Below are 17,203 nucleotides of genomic sequence, written 5' to 3' on the forward strand. Positions count from 1 at the left end.
GTCTGGCACTTTGTTCTCAACTTCTGAGGAACTACCCTTTCCCAGCCATCACAAGCCCCCACAAAATGACCAAAAACTTATAAAACAGGGCACTCTTGTAAAGCAAGATAAAAAAACACTGAAAGCCAGACCTTCCTTGAACACCATGCAGCAAAAGGAGAGCCCTCCCAGGCGCTGAGCTCCCCCAGCTGACCCCGCCACTCACACCTCTGTGGCCTGGCCTACCGGACCTCGAGGCCACCATGGCTCCTCGGCTTTGGGAGCCCTGGCCCAGCTGGGCGCAACGCCCCTCTCTGCCTCCAAGCCTGGATGGCACTCTGTGGGCTGGACTTCAAACAAGACCTCTCAAGGCTGCTTCCAGGGGCTACGCACCATCAGGCTCAGGGTGGGGGGGTCCATGGGCAGCAAACACACATCTTCCACAGAGCTTGACCTCCCCCAACTGACACGTGGGACCCAAATGCCTCCAATTTCCAGAACCTGGTGGACCCCGCTGGAGTATGAGAGCTCCCGTCTTGCTAGCAGCTGCTCCCCAGATGCAGGGGGACCCCAAGGCACACACAGACAGAGCTCAGAAGAGACTTCCAGGGTCTACCAACACTTCACGGGGTACAGCCCTGGGAGGACCAGAGGGAGTGCAGGGGCCCATCCAGAGGACCTGCTGCTCCCCCTGCCTGTATCTCCTTCTAGAATGTTCTCCACAAACCAACAAACACAGATGGCCTTTTCCTGTCATGGCCCACAGCCACTGTTTACACCCCGTCTTTTCTCCAAGACACCTTTTCGGGGAATGGCCCACCTGAGAACTCAAGGAGCCGCTCACCCTTTTTCATGGCTGTATAGTATTCCAACGTCCAGATGGTTCATCACATGTGTGGGCTCTTAGGTTGTTTTCAATCTTCTATGTGCCCAAGGATCCTCTATACCCTAAAATTAATACCATTACGGTTTGGGTGAACCCCTAACTTCACTTCCCTCAGCTGACTCTGCTAACAGCCACAACCTCCATGTTTCTGGAGAACAAGATGGGCTCCTGTTCTTTTTGTTCAGCTCTCTTTACCCCCTGCCATGGGTGCCAGTCCACATTCTTTAAAATGTGGATTGTGATTTTTCAAAAAACCACTCAGCCTTCCCTTAGCAGCCGGCCCCTCCCACCAAATGTTTCCGCTTGTTCGCAGGCTCTGCCCCCGTGTCTTCCCTGCCACGAGAACTGTCAGGGCTCCCCTGCAGGGACGGACACCACAGACGACACCCGTATCAGTCACCAACCACCCTAGCACAGAACGGCCATTTGGCAGAGGCAATAACTAGAGTCAGGCTACCCTGGCGAGGGCACAAAGCCAGCAGACGCCCCAGCCCCCCAAGCACCCCGCTGAGGACAACTCCATTCTGCTGGAAATCGGGCAGAGGACGGCCCTGGCGGGGGCACGGAGTGAGGGTTCATGGTGCTGCACATACTCCATCCCGCATCTGCTGGGCACGCACTCAGACCTCTGAGGGGCCCCAGGCCGAGACGCCCTACTCTGGGCCCCACTCCCAATAAGCATTCCCGGCCGGCCGCTTGTGCTCTATCTGTGCTGGGACACGGAGAGCACGGACACCCTGGAGCCCAATACCAGTCACAGGGAAGGTGGACATGTCATGGCAGGACCCACAGCCATCTGAGTGCCAGACAGCCCCCGCCAGGAGCTCCAACAGTGGAGTGACTGCTGCAGAGTGCCAGGTCCAAAGCCGCATGCCACCCTCCTCCCAGCAGCACCAGAGCAGACGTCCGGCATGGCCAGCGACCAACGGGCCTCTTCCCAGAACAATCGGACCAGCAGGCACTTGGGCCCATAAAGCGTTAAACACCCCCGACAGGGGCAGAAACCCAGCCGAGGAGCCCACATGCACTTGTGATGGCTCACAGACGCTGCGACCCCCCGTTTCTGCAGTAATTACCAGCGTGCAGCAAGAGACAGAACAAACCAGTTCATTAGGAAATCCACTGGAAGCTCTCAGAAACGCTTCATAAACAAAACAATTAGGCGCAGGGCTCCCAGGGCTCCCCTCAGCCCTTGACTGAGGGCTGCCCCCACCACCTCCCCCCTGCAGATCCCACAGCCAGCCAGGCGGCCAAGGTCCCTGGCCTTGGACTCAGCCCGATGCAGCCCCCAGGAGGCCCGGGCTCCAGCATCACCCTCCTCCCCTTTCTCCATGAAGGAAGCCTCCTCCATGTGTCGCTGTCTTCTCTAGGGCCCAGAGGTGTGACCCTGCCCACCAGGACGGCCCGGATGGTCCTGCCCGTCTGCAGCCCGGGCGCTCCCACCTCCCATCCCGCACAGACGGCAATGGCGAACGTGATAATATGAAGCCGGCACTAGGTGCTCGGTGGCAGGCGCCTACACGAGCACTCCCACGACACTTACAAAGGCCAGAGAGGAGGACACCACATGCGGTGGAATCCACGGGAAGGCTGACAGGGCTGGGGGCCCTCCGGAGCTACTGTGTGGCCGTGATGACCCGCCGGCACGGCAAAGGACAGAGCGACAGGCAGCTCCAGGGAAGGAGTGAGGGGCAAACACACTTCACACAGCAATTTGCCGCGAGCTCCGAGCACCTGGCTGCTGAGCGCCGTAAATCACAAGCCCGGAGAGGCGAGGGGGCAGGTGCACGGCCGGACCTCCAGCCCGGTTGGGTTGTGGCTCCCCGCCTGCTGCCACCTCCACTTGGGCTCCTGGATCATCGCTTCCCAAAACAGAAGGCACACGATCTAAACAATTCGGTTCCCATTTTACAGGAACAAAGGCCAGTGAGCCTCACCCGATATGCCGGGCATCTGGGGGGCCAAGGGCCCTCTCCCCTCTTCCACACTTGGCAGAAGGCCCCTCCCTGCCAGATGCCTCTGGGGTTGGGGGCGGGGCACGGTGGTGGTGGTGATAAGTTCCCAGGGAAGCCCAGACAGCCGGCAGAAAATCAGTTAAGTGCACCCGGGCTCCTGGCCCAGCAAATGGGGCTTTAATTCTCTCTCGCTCTGTTTAATCCGCCGTCAACTTCCGCACCTGCCTTGTGGAGGAGCCTGGGATGTCGGCACCACCTAGATGAGGAAAAGAGCCCCTGGTCCGGCTTTGCCCAGCGTCACCCACCACGGAAGCAGCTGGGATTGTGCAGAGCTAATCCAACGCGGCATGTAGCCTTATAGGGCGACTTCACGTTCACACCAAGAAAGGGTGGTACGCGCACGTTTCCTTTCTCTGCGCGAAACTGGCACATCCCTCTGATCTCCCCGATTGTAATCCCACTACAAAGACCGCCCGTGTGAGCACAGGAAATTCTGTTCTCGGAAATGGAGCACAGGCCTCAGGAGGCAACTCCCACCAGCTCAGTCTAGCCGTGGACCCCCCCCCGCAGGAGGCGGCCGCCAGCCTGGAGAGACAGCTCCGGGTGGGACTGGGACGGGTGTGCTCCAGAACTGTCAACGGGCAGCCGCCTCCCAGCAGGATGAGGGAAACAGGCAGGGTGTGAACGTTCTGGGCCCCTGCCACCATGACCTTGGCAGTTACTTGGCCTCTCCTGCCCTCCCCAGGTCACAAAGTTCAGGGTCACCTGGCAGCAGGGAGAGGGAGGGAGGGACACAGGAAAGGAAAGAGTGTGGACTATGAGGAGGGGTGGAGCTGAGGAAGGCCAGTGCTTACAACAAAGCCGCAGCAGCTCAAGTGACCTGGGGCTAGGCTGGCCCCACACCTGCTCTGCACCAGGCCCTGTGGCTTCCTAGGCTCCCCGGGCCCCTGCACCCCGCCCCACCTCTCACCCTCTCCCTGTGGGCCCAGCTCACGCCTGGTGCTTCCTATGCACACAGAAGGTGCTCAGCAGCGCTCGGGCGACTGAGTCTGCATGTGAGTCCGAGCTCCCCTTGCTGCCCGCATGACGAGAGAACAGACGCCGGGCTGGAGTGACCCGGTCTGGGCCTGCTGGCTCATTTGGTTTTTCATTCCTGTTTCTAAAACAAACCAAAAAAACCACCCTACCAATAGCAGCCAGAACCTTCCACCTCAGGGGGGCTACAGGGCATTCACGGAGGAAACCCCCAGCAGGAAGGGCAAGGATGATCACTTCTCCCTCCCCTGAAGAGCTACACTTACTCGTAAGAAAAAGAAGTTGCATAAAAAAGACAGCAACGTATTGAGAGCGTGTGTTAAGGAACCAAACTGCACCACACAGAGCTAACATCCACCGTCTGGGCACCCCCCACCCCGCACACCTGTCGAGTGAGGTTACTCGTGTGTCACTCAAACTGCAGGGCCCCTCTCTCCCCCTGCTGGGGGGTGGAGCTGGCAGGAAGTTCCTCCCCCCCCACCATGTCCCTGTAATCACTGCCCCCTCCTAGGAGTCCCAGCCTTGACCCTTGGGCACTCAGCGGTCTCTGCTCACCCCATCCCCCAGCTGGCTTCTCCCTAATTATGTAACACCCTGGGGGCGATCTCCCTCCATCCATCCCTGCTCCAGATGGAGGCCCAGGGCTGCGCCCAGGAGACTGACAGCTCGGGAAGCAAGGGTTTTCATCTGCTGCTGTGCCTCGGCGACAGGGCTGTGCGATGCAGAAACTGTGGCAGGAGTCTGGGACAAGGAAAGAGGCAGCGTCTTTCTGCCCATCCCACCTCAGTGCAGGCCTGGGAGGGTCCGGGCAGTGGTGTCACACTGACGGCTCACGAAGGTGAGTGCCAGCGAAGCGGCTCAGAAAGGAGAACCACGGAAGAAAGCAAACACCAGAACACACGTCAGCTCAGCAGGGAAACCAGGGCGGCTCAGCCTTGCACTGGCTGCGGAGGGCCGGGGGTGCTATGGTGTAAATACTGCCAAGGGAAGGCCAAGCCAGAGAGCAGACCCTGGGTGCGAGGCCCCGAGGAGAGCCCTCTTGAGGGCTCTGGCAAGAGGCTGTAGCCAGGCGGCTTCCTCTGGCCCACAGGGGAGACTGCCACCCGGGGCCTGAGCCCCCTACTCCCGGGTGGGAAGTCTACAGGTGAATGGCAGTGTCACAATGGCCATTTGGCCAGGCCTGCTGATCAACCACGGCCACCAGCACCCTCACAGGCCCACCCAGAGGCTCTGGAGGCAGCAGCCATGGTGCTGGGCGTGGCGGTCAGGACCGGGGACTATGCTTGAGAGAGCAGACCCTCTGATACCAGAGACCCTGGGGGCTGGGAAGGCATGCTAGAGGCAATCGGTCGGCCCTGACTGGCCTAAGCCAGGGCTAGCGCCTGAGCCTGCCCATGCCATCGGTCCTCCAGGCCAGCAGCAGCCCACTTTCCCTGCCACAACAAAAACACAACTATGTTCAGTTCTGCAGGCCTGGCGGTCTCTGGAACAGCTGCCCAAGTCCACTGCTGCAGGAGAATGCAAAGACACCTTGTCAATGAACAGGTATGGCCGTGTGCCAATAAAACTTTATTTATGAACAAGAACTCCGAGTTTCATTTTAAGTGACATGTTGCATGTTCTTCTTGGGATTTTTTTGCACAACTCTTTAAAAATATAAAAATCATTCTCAGGGGGCGCCTGGGTGGCTCAGCGGGTTAAAGCCTCTGCTTTTGGCTCAGGTCATGATCTCAAGGTCGTGGGATCGAGCCCCGTATCGGACTCTCTGCTCAGCGAGAAGCCTGCTTCTCCCCCTCTCTCTCTGCCTGCCTCTCTGCCTGCTTGTGATCTCTGTCTGTCAAATAAATAAATAAAATCTTTATAAAAAAAAATCATTCTCAGATTGTGGACCACACGAAGACAGCCTGTCAAACGTGGCCTGTGGGCCCCCGTTTGCTGACCCTGCTCTAGAAGGACAAAGAACACCTGGAACTCGGAGGCTGGCCAAGTGCAAGAATTTGGCAACAATGGGCCAGCCCAGAGGGAGTATGACTGGAAAAGGGACAAGGGGCACAGTGAGGGGTGGGGGGGTCTTCCTGAGAGCCTGAAGACGGTGAAGAACCAAGCTGAAAGTCTCTAAGATCTGGAAAGTGGCTGGGGCGCCTGGGTGGCTCAGTTGGTTATGCATCTGCATTTGGCTCAGGTCATGATCCTGGGGTCCTGGGATCGAGTCCCATGTTGGGCGCCTGCTTCACCCTCTGACCCTCCCCCATGCTAGTACTCTCTCAAATAAACAAATGTAAAAAATAAATTAAAAAACCTGGAAAGCAGAAACACTCTCCCTGGGTCCTGAGGAAGGTGTGCGGAGGAAGCAGCCCCGGCACAGATGGGGGTGGGCAGCGGGGGCCGGCGGAGAGAAGCCCTTGCTCAGGTAAAGCGTCCTGGGATCCTCTCCAACCCCACTGGCCCTAACACACAGCCAAGGACCCCGCAGGTCCCTGAGAATTACCCGACCTCAACCAACTCCCTGCCCCTCCCAGGGCCTGCTTCTGACATGCCTCAGCTGTCATACGCGAGGCCAGGCACCTTCACTGCGTCTCCGGCCTGGACGGCTTATGAGGCAGCAGTGCTAGCGAGAGGCAGAGATCGTAGCCCCGTCCCACCACCGAAAAGCCTGTGGGCTGCCCTCCAGGACTGCACGGACGGATGCCCCATGGCCAACGGTCACTCCGGCTGAACCCTGTGCCTTCCTGACCCGGGGGTTGGGGCAGCTGGGGTGGCTCTGCGAGGTAGCCCGGCACGGGGCCTGGCCACGGGCCCAGACCCGGCTGGCGCGGAGCACTGCATGCCACTCGCGCTGTAATTTCACGCTACGCCGCCCGGCGGTGTAAGCGCGGAGGTCCAATCTAAGGCAGCACTTCCCAAATGTCACTTGTTTGTGAACACATGGCTGAACCCCAAATTGCTTTTACTATCTGGGCAGTCCCTGCCGGCCCCAGTGCAGTTCCGGCGCCGACGGCACCTCCAGGACAAGCCTGCGATCCTGTCCAGAGCTTATGACTCAATCGCAGCTACCACCACGGCCGGGGCCCTAGGCGCGCACCCGGGCCCCGTGGAATTCTCTGCACGCTGTCTCACCGTCCCCAGTGCCCCCACAGTCACGTGAACAAAACCACACACTCTGGGACAGCCCATCGTTCCTTTAGGTCCAAAGAAAAAGTTCTGGTGTCCCGCCCCTTCTCTTTCAGTAGAGCCTGGCGTCTCTGCCAAAGACGGCCCCCCCAGAGAAGAACCCTAGCACTCCCACCCCCGAGTGCCTCTCCAGTCTCTGCCCTGCAAAGCCTGGTTCCTGTTCTGAACTGTGCTGACACAGCGAAGCTGGAGAACTGGGTATTTAGAAACCTAAGAGGTGAGCCCCTCCGTCAAGACCCGCGCTGCCCACCAGCGGCAGGACGCAAGCCAGCCGTGTGAGTTTCAGTCCCGTCTCCACACTCGAAATGTGAAAACAAACAGGAGATGCTCACTTTAATGACATATTTGGTTTAACCCGAACTATGCAAACACATTGGCTACATAACCCGCACGAACCACTTATCTGTGGCGATATTTCATGTCCCTGGTGACGCACCGAGCCTCAGACGTGGCGTGTGTTACACCCACGGCTCAAGGCCACGACCCCACACGTGGCCAGCAGCCTCCGTGCTGAGCCCCATGGGGGTCACCAATGCTGGGTCTTGCAAGAAACCCTCCGACTGCCCTGGTCCTGTGCGCTGACTCGGAACTGGCCAAACGATTCCTCGGAGGAACCCCCAGGCTCCAACTTGGGAGGCTGGCAGGAAGCACCCCGTTTTCACATCATGCTGGCCCGGCTGGAGGGAGTATTCCTGTTCCACGCGCCCCAGCACCAGAGAGACACCCCTAACTGGACCGATCTGCAGTAGAGAGAGGCCATGGGCTGAAACCCTGGGCCAAAGCCTGAGCCAGTCTGACAGGAGGAGCGCGTCACCTTCTGGGAAGGCCGTGACAGGAAGGCCCCTGGTGCAAGCCTGTTCCCACTGACAACCCCTTCTCACTGTCTCAAAGTGAGGCCCTCTGAGAATAGGAACAACAAATTCCCAGGAAAAGAACCAGAGGAGTCCTCTTGTCCGCCAGTGATCTCCACGGACAAACCAGACACCAGGAAGCCCTCGGGCCCAGAGAGCAGGGTCTGGTGGGGAAGGTCAGTCCCCGGCCGCAGGTCACAGGCTCTGTGCCTCCTCCCGGCTCGTACCGGGTGAGGAACGTCCTGGGGATGAGTTCACTGAGGATCCCAGAATCGGATGCTGGTGGAGAGACCAGGCCCCCCGCCGAGTCTAAGCAGAGACCACGCAGGCCCGGGACCGAGGGGCGGGCTAGCAGTGGCCAAGCCCCATAGGGACCCTTCCAGCGGTTCCGCCGGCACTCACCTGCGTGGCCACCTTGCCATAATCAATCCACCGCAGAGTGGCAAAGTTGGTAGATTCTGCACAGTTGAAGCCGTGATTGAATCCGGCATGGTAGCCGTAGGGAAACGTGATCATGAACTCCCCGGCCTCCTGTGTGATCTGGGGAGGGAAAGGCCAACAGGTGAGCCCGGCCAGCAGGCGAGGGGCGAGGCCCAGAGTCAGGAGCGGAGGCTACTTCACGGCTCCCCCACTGAGGTCAGAGAGACCGGAGAAACAGTGCGTTAGCAGGACACAATGTCAAGGCGGGGAGCTCTGCCACGTGAGCTGATGGTTCCGGAGCTGTTCAAGCGGCCTGATTCAGCCTCTGAGACAAGAACCCAAACCAAGGAGGCGGGTGTAGTGATGGGGGAGAAGGCCCACAAGGACCCCAGAGGGAAGTGTCTATAACCTTCGCCCCAAGGCCTGGAGATAAAGGTGGCGACCCCCCTGGGTCCCCTCCTTCCCCTTTCCCCCCACCCCCTTCCCCCCAGGGTGGCACTAAGCCCATCACCCAAGCACTCCAGAAGACACTGGATCCGAAAGACGGATGACAATTAACGGTGGTCCCTGTCCCAGAACACAAGAGGTGAGGCTTGAGGTCCAATCCACAGATGCGGAAACCGCAGCTGCTAGCGTGGGAGTGACTCTCAAGTCCTTGTTTTCCGGGACTGGGAGTAACCAGTGCCCCGTAGAAGAACAGACCACCGTGGACAGCCCCCCACCCAGCAATCCCCCGCCATGAGACAGGCCTCCGTCCCTGAGGAGTTCGTTTCTCGGGTTTCATAGAACGGCTTTGTGCAGACTGTGGTCTTGTGTCTGCCTCTGTCCCTTGGTGCGACTTCCAGGTCCTCTGTCCCTTCTGGTTCCTAAAGGGAACCCCATCGTGCGGGTATGCTGCTGAGTACTTCCCCGTCCTTCTGCCGACAGACCACCGGCTGTTTCTGGAGTGGGGCTGTGGTGAGGGTTCGAGAACGCGGTGGGGCCAGTCTCCCCACAGACACGCATGCCTGCGTTCCTGCGGGGCCTCCTGGCAGTGGCTCGTCTGGGTTTCCGAGAACCTGCCCGGTGGTTTTCCGCGGTGGCCCCCCATGCAGCCTCCACCCCGGTCGCGGTGGGGAGTCCCCATCAACTTTCCTCCTGGCCAGTGTTCGGGGGGCGGGTGGGGTCCCTCCGGGTGGGCTCCGGTATCTCCTCGTGGTCTCAACTGCCCTTCTCTGACGCCTACAGGTGCCTAAAACGTCCTTTCGCCAAGTATCTCCTTTTGCCCCTACTTAATCAAGTTGCTCGTCTTTCTGGCGTAGCTTCGTACGACTTCTCAGGCTCGCTAATCTGTATTTATTTCTCCAGAGAGATGAGCAGCAGCGGCTGGATTCATTTACATAACCGACAAGAAGTCAAACCCTGTGGGGGTGGGGGGGGTGGGAGACGTCCCAAAGCCAACCACGGAGTCAAAAATCGATCAAAACTGACATAGCCTGGAGGAAAGCCAGTCCTTAAGAACACGAAGATATTTTTCTTTTCAAGTAATGAATTGCACCAATCAAGGGAAGTCAGTGTGCATTAAGCTATATTTTTAAATTCCTGTCCAAGTGACAGGCATCGGGGGGGTGAAGCCCACGCATGGCAGGAGATGGTGAGTGGGGGGTGGGGAGAGAACACTCAGTGTCCCCGAGGCCCCAGCAATACCCCCGCATGCCGCCCTGGGCCCAGCAAGGATTCTCTGGGCCGGCTCCCGCCGTAGGGCTGTGTGAAATGAGTGGCTAATACAATTAAAATGTAAGAATTTTTTTTTCTTTGAAAACATAATTACTGATTTTCTTATCCTTTCTGAGCTGACCTTGGATAGCATCATCTTGCTCTCCTGCCAAGCCAGCTTGCCTGCTCCCCTCCCCATGCAGGGCACAGGCATGAGCAGGGAGCCTCGCAGGCAGGTGTGCACTGCGGGGGTCCCCGCGGGGGCCTCCCTCTCCCGGGCGGTCGCTCCCTAAACCAAGGCCTAGAAGTGCTCAGGAAGGCCGGCAAGATTCGGTCACAAAACCGACACCCTGGTGGCTTCGTCTCGAGTCCCGGTGTCTGTCCTCCGTGTCACCGCCACCAACACGATCCCCGCTGGAAATCAGAAGGCACTTGGGACGACGGCTAGGCCGTGCAGCCAAGTCAGAAGCAGCGCAGGGACGGCCAGCAGGAAACACCAGTCACGGAGGAAAAGCCTGAGCGCGGCTGCTTCCCTGAGCTCCAGCAGGATAAATGAGGAAGTCCGTGGCAGATTACGGAAATACACACTTTTAATTATTAAAAAGCTCTGCTATTGATCTGCTTTTTCTTCTAGAAGTAAATACCATTACAAAGATTTATAAGGGGAGCGCAGGAGTCACTCCCCGCCCCGGGCTGCCAGGAATTCCGATAAGGGGACCCCTGCGGACCCAGTCGGGACATTCATCTGGAGCCTGACACTGGTCCCTGCTGGGCTGGCCTCGGCCTCCGTCCTGCAGGCCTGTGGACCGTTGGGGGCCGGGCTGGTGGGGGGAGCCCAGCCTCTGAGAGCCAGCTGCCCCAGGCCAGGAGGCCACCGCCTTCAAGGGACGTTTAGGCATCTCGTGCACCAAGCGCAGTGCCAGGCAGATGGTGCCGCAGCGGAGGGGAGGGTGCCCGCCCGCCGGCTCCTCAGACGGGCCTCTCTCTCCTGGGAAGCAGCACCCGTGAGAATGTTCTCCACAACCCACAGGAAAGCAAGTACTTTTCACTTCTGGGAGCAATGCTGGGTCTGTCTGTGAGGTTCCTGGCAACTGGTGGTGTTCAAATCAGGGGCAGAGGGGAGGAGAGGGAGGCAGAGAAACCTGCGTCTCTCAGACCACGTGCCGCTCCCTGACAGACGAGCCTGACGGCTAGAGCGAACCGCCAATCTGCACGCTAATGCTATGGATGATGTGACTGAAATGTCAGAAGCAATTTCCAATCCACTGACACTCCCAGCAAGGGTGGGCGTGAGGGTCTGGTCGCAGAACTTGCTCCCGTGCCCAACAAATGCTCCTGTAGGGAGACCTGCGGGAACCAGAGTCCCAGGAAGGGCCTCCTCTCCCGACCTGCCTCTGCTACCCAGACCAGAGTCTGCTCCGGCCTCTCCGGAAGGTTCCGAACAAATCCCTCTGGTCCGGACCAACCTGGGGATGCTGGCCTAGACCTTCCCATCCAGGAGGCTTATCTGTAGGGAAGGGACTGCCTGCAGCGGAGAGTGGCTGAGCCCCACTCCGGGGCAGAGCCTCTGACGAAGGCCCAGGTCTGGGAGCTGGCCTTCCACCGCTGCCCACCTCCCCACCCCAACTCCCCAGCTTCAGGCCTCATTCATCACAGCCTTTGCGGAGGACAAGCAGAGCACCCCCCGGGGCAGTAAACTGAATGAGTTCGCAGTCTTCACACTGCAGGAGGACCACAGATTTCTTTTCCAAACAGGTATTTACTGTCGCAAAGGACATCTGCAGTGGCCATGGACATTGCAGCCAGAGAGCAGGGCTAAGAGTGGGGGTCACGGGCACTGCCCAGTTGTCCTGTGGCTTCCCAGGAAGTCTGTGGGAGCTGTCCCCCCACTGCAATCCCAGCCCTGTAGGACCCTGCAGGGCAGGCGGCCAGCAGCCACACTGGGCAGGGGACTGAGCGTGGGAGGGGGTGGGACTTACATAAGGCAAGACCCCACCCGACTCTCCCCTCTTCCATCCTCACCCCCCACCACAGCAGAGCTGAAGGCTGACTGCCCAGCCAACGTGCCCTTCCCTGGCTTGCCAGTGTTCTTCTAGAACCTTCTATGGACTTAAGAAGCCAGTCTTCCGGGACATGGGTGGTCCCCTGAACCGGCGCCCTGGCTGCCCCTACATACCCGGCTGAACGGGATGCCGTACTTCTTGAGGATGATGGGTGAGATGAGGGTCATCTTGTGCCGCAGGAAAGCATCACAGCCCTGGGAGCTTCCGGGGAAGAACCCTGGAGCAGAAAAGACAGGCATCAGTAGGGTGGGCGCAGCTGAGCAGGCCTACTGCGGGCAGTGTTCGCCTCCCATCAGGCACGGAGCATGGAGCCATGTGGCCCCAGGGAACAAAGTGCACAGGAGCCTGCCCAAAGCTGTGTGCTCGGCTGGCAACAGCAACGGCAGCCCTCCGGCCTCCGGTGAGTGAGCCCAGAGCCAGGAGGGGCCGTGGCCATCTGTGCAACCAAGTGTGCCCCCAAGTCACAGATGGGGTGTGGGCCAGGGCACAGCTGCACAGGCCACCCCCTCTGAGCACCCCACACACAGCACCCGCCGCACTGCACGTGCCCAGTCGCTCAGCCAACGTAACGGTGCAGCAGCGGGAGACAGGACACTGAGACGGACGCTCTCAACCCGGGAAGCCATGGGCAATGCTCCCCACACAGCCACGGCTGCAACCAAGAGGATGAGAGGCCCCCTGTGCAGGCCCCAGAGAGGGAGGCTCCGGCTTTCGGCTGACCCTCCGAGGCCCGCGGTGTGGCGGGAAAGGAGCAGAGCAGCCTGACCCCGGCTGACCGTCTGCGACACACGAGATGCGAGTTCACATCCGGGTATGCTTTCTGTCTCACAGTGCAGACCACACAGCTCGTTTAAATCAAGGTTCGTGAACGTACAGAAGTCAGACCATCGGCTCTATCTGCTCAGAAACTGCGTTTGGCTAACGTAGTTCAGGGACCTTTCCCAGTCGCCTGTTGGCTGAAGCTCCCAACAACGATGTGTAGGTCTCAAGGTTAAAGAAAAGCCCCGCGATTCCACGCAAAGGTGCTGGGCTCCTCACCCGAACCATCACTGAGAGGCAGCCAGGGAGGGCTCCCTTCAGGACCGGGCCCTGGACACAGCCCGCCCGGGGACCCTCCCGGGAGCCGACCCAGACCACAGGCCCCCAGCCTCCGGGCCAGAGCACACTCCCGGGGGCTGGCCAGCTAGAGAGGGCACGTTTGCACCTGTGCGTGTGCTGTGTGTGAGCACAGGGCCCTGCCCACACGCCCGGTGGGGGAGGGGGTGGGGGTTGGGAGGCCCGCCAGCAAGGACACGACTATGACTGCGAGGTTCTAGAAAGTGCGAGGGATTACTGAATCCAGCAACTTTCCTTGGTGCTAAAAGCGTTTCAATTAGAGTTATGGCCCCTGCCGCCCGGCCCGCGGCCTCTCTGCAGTCCCTCTTTTTAATGCACAGTTTAAGTGGCTCTCATTAAAGCTCTAATAAAGGCGCACATTTTAAGTGATTAGCACCAATCGTGCGCCGACACATTAACGCTCTCTCCGTGGGCTCCGCGACTCTCCCCACGAGCCCATTTGGAGCTTGGCTATTCATTTTCCATATTCATTGCAAACTCAATCCATCCATCTCAATAATGGAGTCTGTGCCGCATGCCCCCCAAAAAGTTTGGAAGGGACACGGAGGAGGGCAGTGACTCACTTGCCCTAGAACCTCTCCCATCCTCCTTCTGAGGAGGGGCGCAGGGGAAGCAGGAGGCCAGCCCTCCCACCAGCGCCACAGCTCCCCACCCTCCCCCAGGGCAGACGGCCCTGGCCCCCCTGCCGAGGACTGACTTCAAGAGTCCACGCTGGTCACAAACAGCGATGGGGCGGCCCCCGGGGGCCTCCAGCCCCTGGCTCGTCCTCTCCCAACCCCGGCACTGAGCGCCCTGCTCGTGCCCAGAAAGCAAACCAGGCCAGACCCAGGGGCAGCAGGGCCTCGGCTGCAGGAAGGATGTGGGGAGCAAGCCAAGCTCCAGGGAGAGCGGCCACGGCCCTGAAGGACCTCAGTTCTAGCTTTTCTAGGCGACACTCGGTCGTCCAAAGGCAACACTTTTCTTTTCTGGTAGAAAAGGCACAGAGAGGAAGAGCGCGCGAGGCGTGGCTACAGCTGCAAAATCCAGCGAGGGCTAAAAGCAGAGAAGCAGGCAAAGGGGGGGGTGACGCCAGCCCTGCGGCCACCAGAGGGCACCCACATAGACCACTCCGTGGCACTTTCTTCCGTGGCTGTGGTGGGGTGGGAAGCTCAACAGTGCCCCCCTCCAAAGATGGCCACGTCCTGCTCCCCAGAACCCAGGACTATGTTCCCTTCCATGCGGCAGGTGGTCCGCAGATGGGATTAAGTGCAGGACCCTGAGATGGGGGCCCCAGCGTCACCACAGGGTCTCCATGGAAGTGAGGCAGCAGAGGCCATGTGACCACAGGACTGGGCCACAGGCTAGAGCCGGTGCCTCTGGAGGGAACAGGTCGAGAAGCCTGAACTAGAGCCTCGGGAGAAGCCAGCCCAGCCTACGCTGGGTTCAGTGGGGCCCCTGACCTCCGGACACGAGGAATGAGCATGGGGGTTAACCTGGGCTCTTTCAGAGCAATTTCGGGTTCATAGCAGGACGGGGAAACTTGTGCCGTTTGGAGCCTCTGACTGGTGATTTGGGACAACAGCAACAGGAAAAGAAAACGATGGGGAAAAATACTTTTCAACTTGTATCTCAAAATTAATATTTGTATTCTAAATTTATATTTTAAAAAATACATGTGGAAAACATTTTAATTTGGTTTTTATTTTAGATCTTAACAAATAAGAGAAATCGCTCTTGGCTAGGACTGTAAGTGGCATTTCTACAGTGAGAAGCATGGTCCTGATATGGGGGTTCAGCCCTGCCTGTGAAGACAGAGCCCGGGTTTCCCACATGACAACACCGCCAGCCTCGAGGCTGGGCGAGGCAGGCCTGGGGCTCTGGCCCCACTCTCTGACAAGCTTCCCTCTGTCCTCATCCTCGGAGAATCAGTGTGTGGCAGGCATCTGGTGAACAGATGGGCAACTAGAAAAGGAGCTCCATTTTCTAGAAAGCTCCACCATTTCCATCTCCAAAGTCAACACCGGCAAGGGAAGAGCACAGTGGGCATTCCTTGGGGGAGGCATGAGGAAGGGACAAAGGACGGTGGCAGGCTGTTAGGGAGACTGCGCCAATGCTGAGTGATGGCTTCTAGATTTCGTGGCTGCCAGCAGGGAGGGGTCAGGCTGCCTGCCACTGCCACCCAGAGGGTCAGAGTGATCAGATGGCCCCTGTGCTGTCCTGGCAGCTCCTGGACATCAGGGCCAGATCCCCAACTGCCCCGCCTGCCCGGGGGCTTTTGGCCAATGAGGGACAGACTCTTGGGGCCAGCAGGGTGTCTTCACATAGCCCCAGGCACTTACAGCCACCTGCCGTCAGAACAGAGCAATGCAAGAACCCCACCAGTCCCTCTGTCAGGATGGTCGGGGGACTCAGCATCACCCAGTAGGGTGTCTGGCTTGTCTCCAAGGATGCCATGACCTGAGGACCTGCCTTTACCCCAAGTGGTCAGTGCCCCCTCTGCAGACACAGCCCGGGACCCTCTCTGACAAATTCCATCAGCCCAAGAAGCCCCCAAGGGGCTGGTCTGGAGGGGCTGCTGGAGGGGCCGTCTGCGGAGGAGTCCGGGAGCAGGCGCATGCGCACGAGCAGCCCGCCGGTCACCGCGCAGCTGCGGGGCATGAGCGAGGGGCCCCGCACCAGACTGCTGCTTTTCCAGACCAAACACAGACTGTAAGGCCTAGAGGAGGCTGTGACACAGTGCCAGGCGCTGGGAGCGAGACAGGAGAACACGGCCACCCCCCCACCGGCCTGCTGGAGCCCACAATCACACCTGGCAGCTCCGTGCTCACAACCGGGAAGAAAACGAGTTTAAAGCAATGGCCTCCTGTGCGTCATTCACGAGGTGACCAGCCCCATAGCGGGGGCGGGGGGGGGGGGTGGGTAGATCTGATGATGAGTGGGAAAGGAAATGGAAAATCACTGTGACGGCTTCCAGCACCTACCACACCCAGAGATGGAAACTCGCACAGAGAGGGCGACCCAGGAGCACGGGGCTGCCACCCCCTGCCCCCACCCCTGCCCGCCTGGGGCCCAGCTCCCCACCCGCCCGGGGGCGCAGACACATACCGATGGCCAGCCGCTCCAGGCGCTTGCCGTGCTCCGGCGGGATGGCGTACCTGCGAGAGAAGGGAGGCCCGTCAGACGCGACGGCACATGGGGCGGCCACACATCCGAGGGGCCCCGGGGCGGCGGCCACAGCCTCAGAGCAGAACTGAACCACGGCCGCCATGGGTGCTGTGAGAAGGGGCGAAGGGCAGCGGGAGGGTGGCAGGGCAGGAACCCACACAGCCAGCCACAGTCCGCGGCCTCCCTGATGGCCTCCCTGGACACCAGGCTGGACACACTCCCCGTTCAGCAGCGCTAAACCTCTATGAGGCTTAAAAAGGCAAACCTAAAAAAGTGAGCCCAGGATCAGAGCTGCAGGGGAGGGGCTGGAGGGCCCCCATGCCCCCCCACCCCCTGCACCCCTCGGCAGTCTCCTTGCCTCCCACGCCCCCAGCCCCAGGAGCCTCCCAGGAAGAAGCCTCAGGAGCGAGACACACTTCATTTGTCGCCACTCCCCACGGTTTATTTGTACACATTTTACGTCTGAAAGATTCCTGAGGCCCCGCAGAAATAGGAAAGATGGAAGGTGGATGTTTGCAAACAGATGAAGCCAGAGGGACACCCCGCTGACGGCTGTGTACGGAAGCTGGCGTGCCAGGATGGCGGGGACTCTCTCCCGGAGGGGACAGCCTGGGCAGGCAGGGCGGAGCGGCCCCACCCCAGATGGTGTGCCATCCCGGACTTGGAGGAAGACGGGCAGAACCGGGGTGTGGGTCCTTAACACTGAGCGCAGGCATCTCTCTGTCCCAAAGAGGAAGGGACACAGTAAAGACTCCATCTCCACAGCTACTGCGGCACCCCAAGCCCCATCAGGGAGAAACTCCAGGGCCACACTTCTCGCCCAGGGGGGATCCTGCCCCCATGGGACTCAGGGCCGTGTCTGAGGACATATGTGATTGTCATAACCAC

At 59.7% G+C, this 17,203-nt stretch overlaps 1 protein-coding gene across 3 annotated transcripts in view; it reads right to left on the reverse strand.

The window, feature by feature from the left end:
* The window catches only part of KDM4B (lysine demethylase 4B), a 133,650-nt gene that overhangs the window by 38,924 nt on the left and 77,523 nt on the right, over positions 1-17,203 (reverse strand). For 2 of the 3 annotated variants that reach the window (XM_047708855.1, XM_047708836.1), the window contains exons 8-10: positions 16,256-16,305; positions 12,169-12,272; positions 8,280-8,417 (exon numbers count right to left, since the gene is read on the reverse strand). In XM_047708855.1, the coding sequence (XP_047564811.1) occupies positions 8,280-8,417; positions 12,169-12,272; positions 16,256-16,305 (292 nt within the window). Of the gene's footprint in view, positions 1-8,279; positions 8,418-12,168; positions 12,273-14,832; positions 15,200-16,255; positions 16,306-17,203 lie in introns of those variants that run through there. The other variant, XM_047708844.1, reaches the window with a different exon arrangement.

Source organism: Lutra lutra, chromosome 1, assembly GCF_902655055.1.
Source record: "Lutra lutra chromosome 1, mLutLut1.2, whole genome shotgun sequence".
NCBI lineage: Eukaryota > Metazoa > Chordata > Mammalia > Carnivora > Mustelidae > Lutra > Lutra lutra.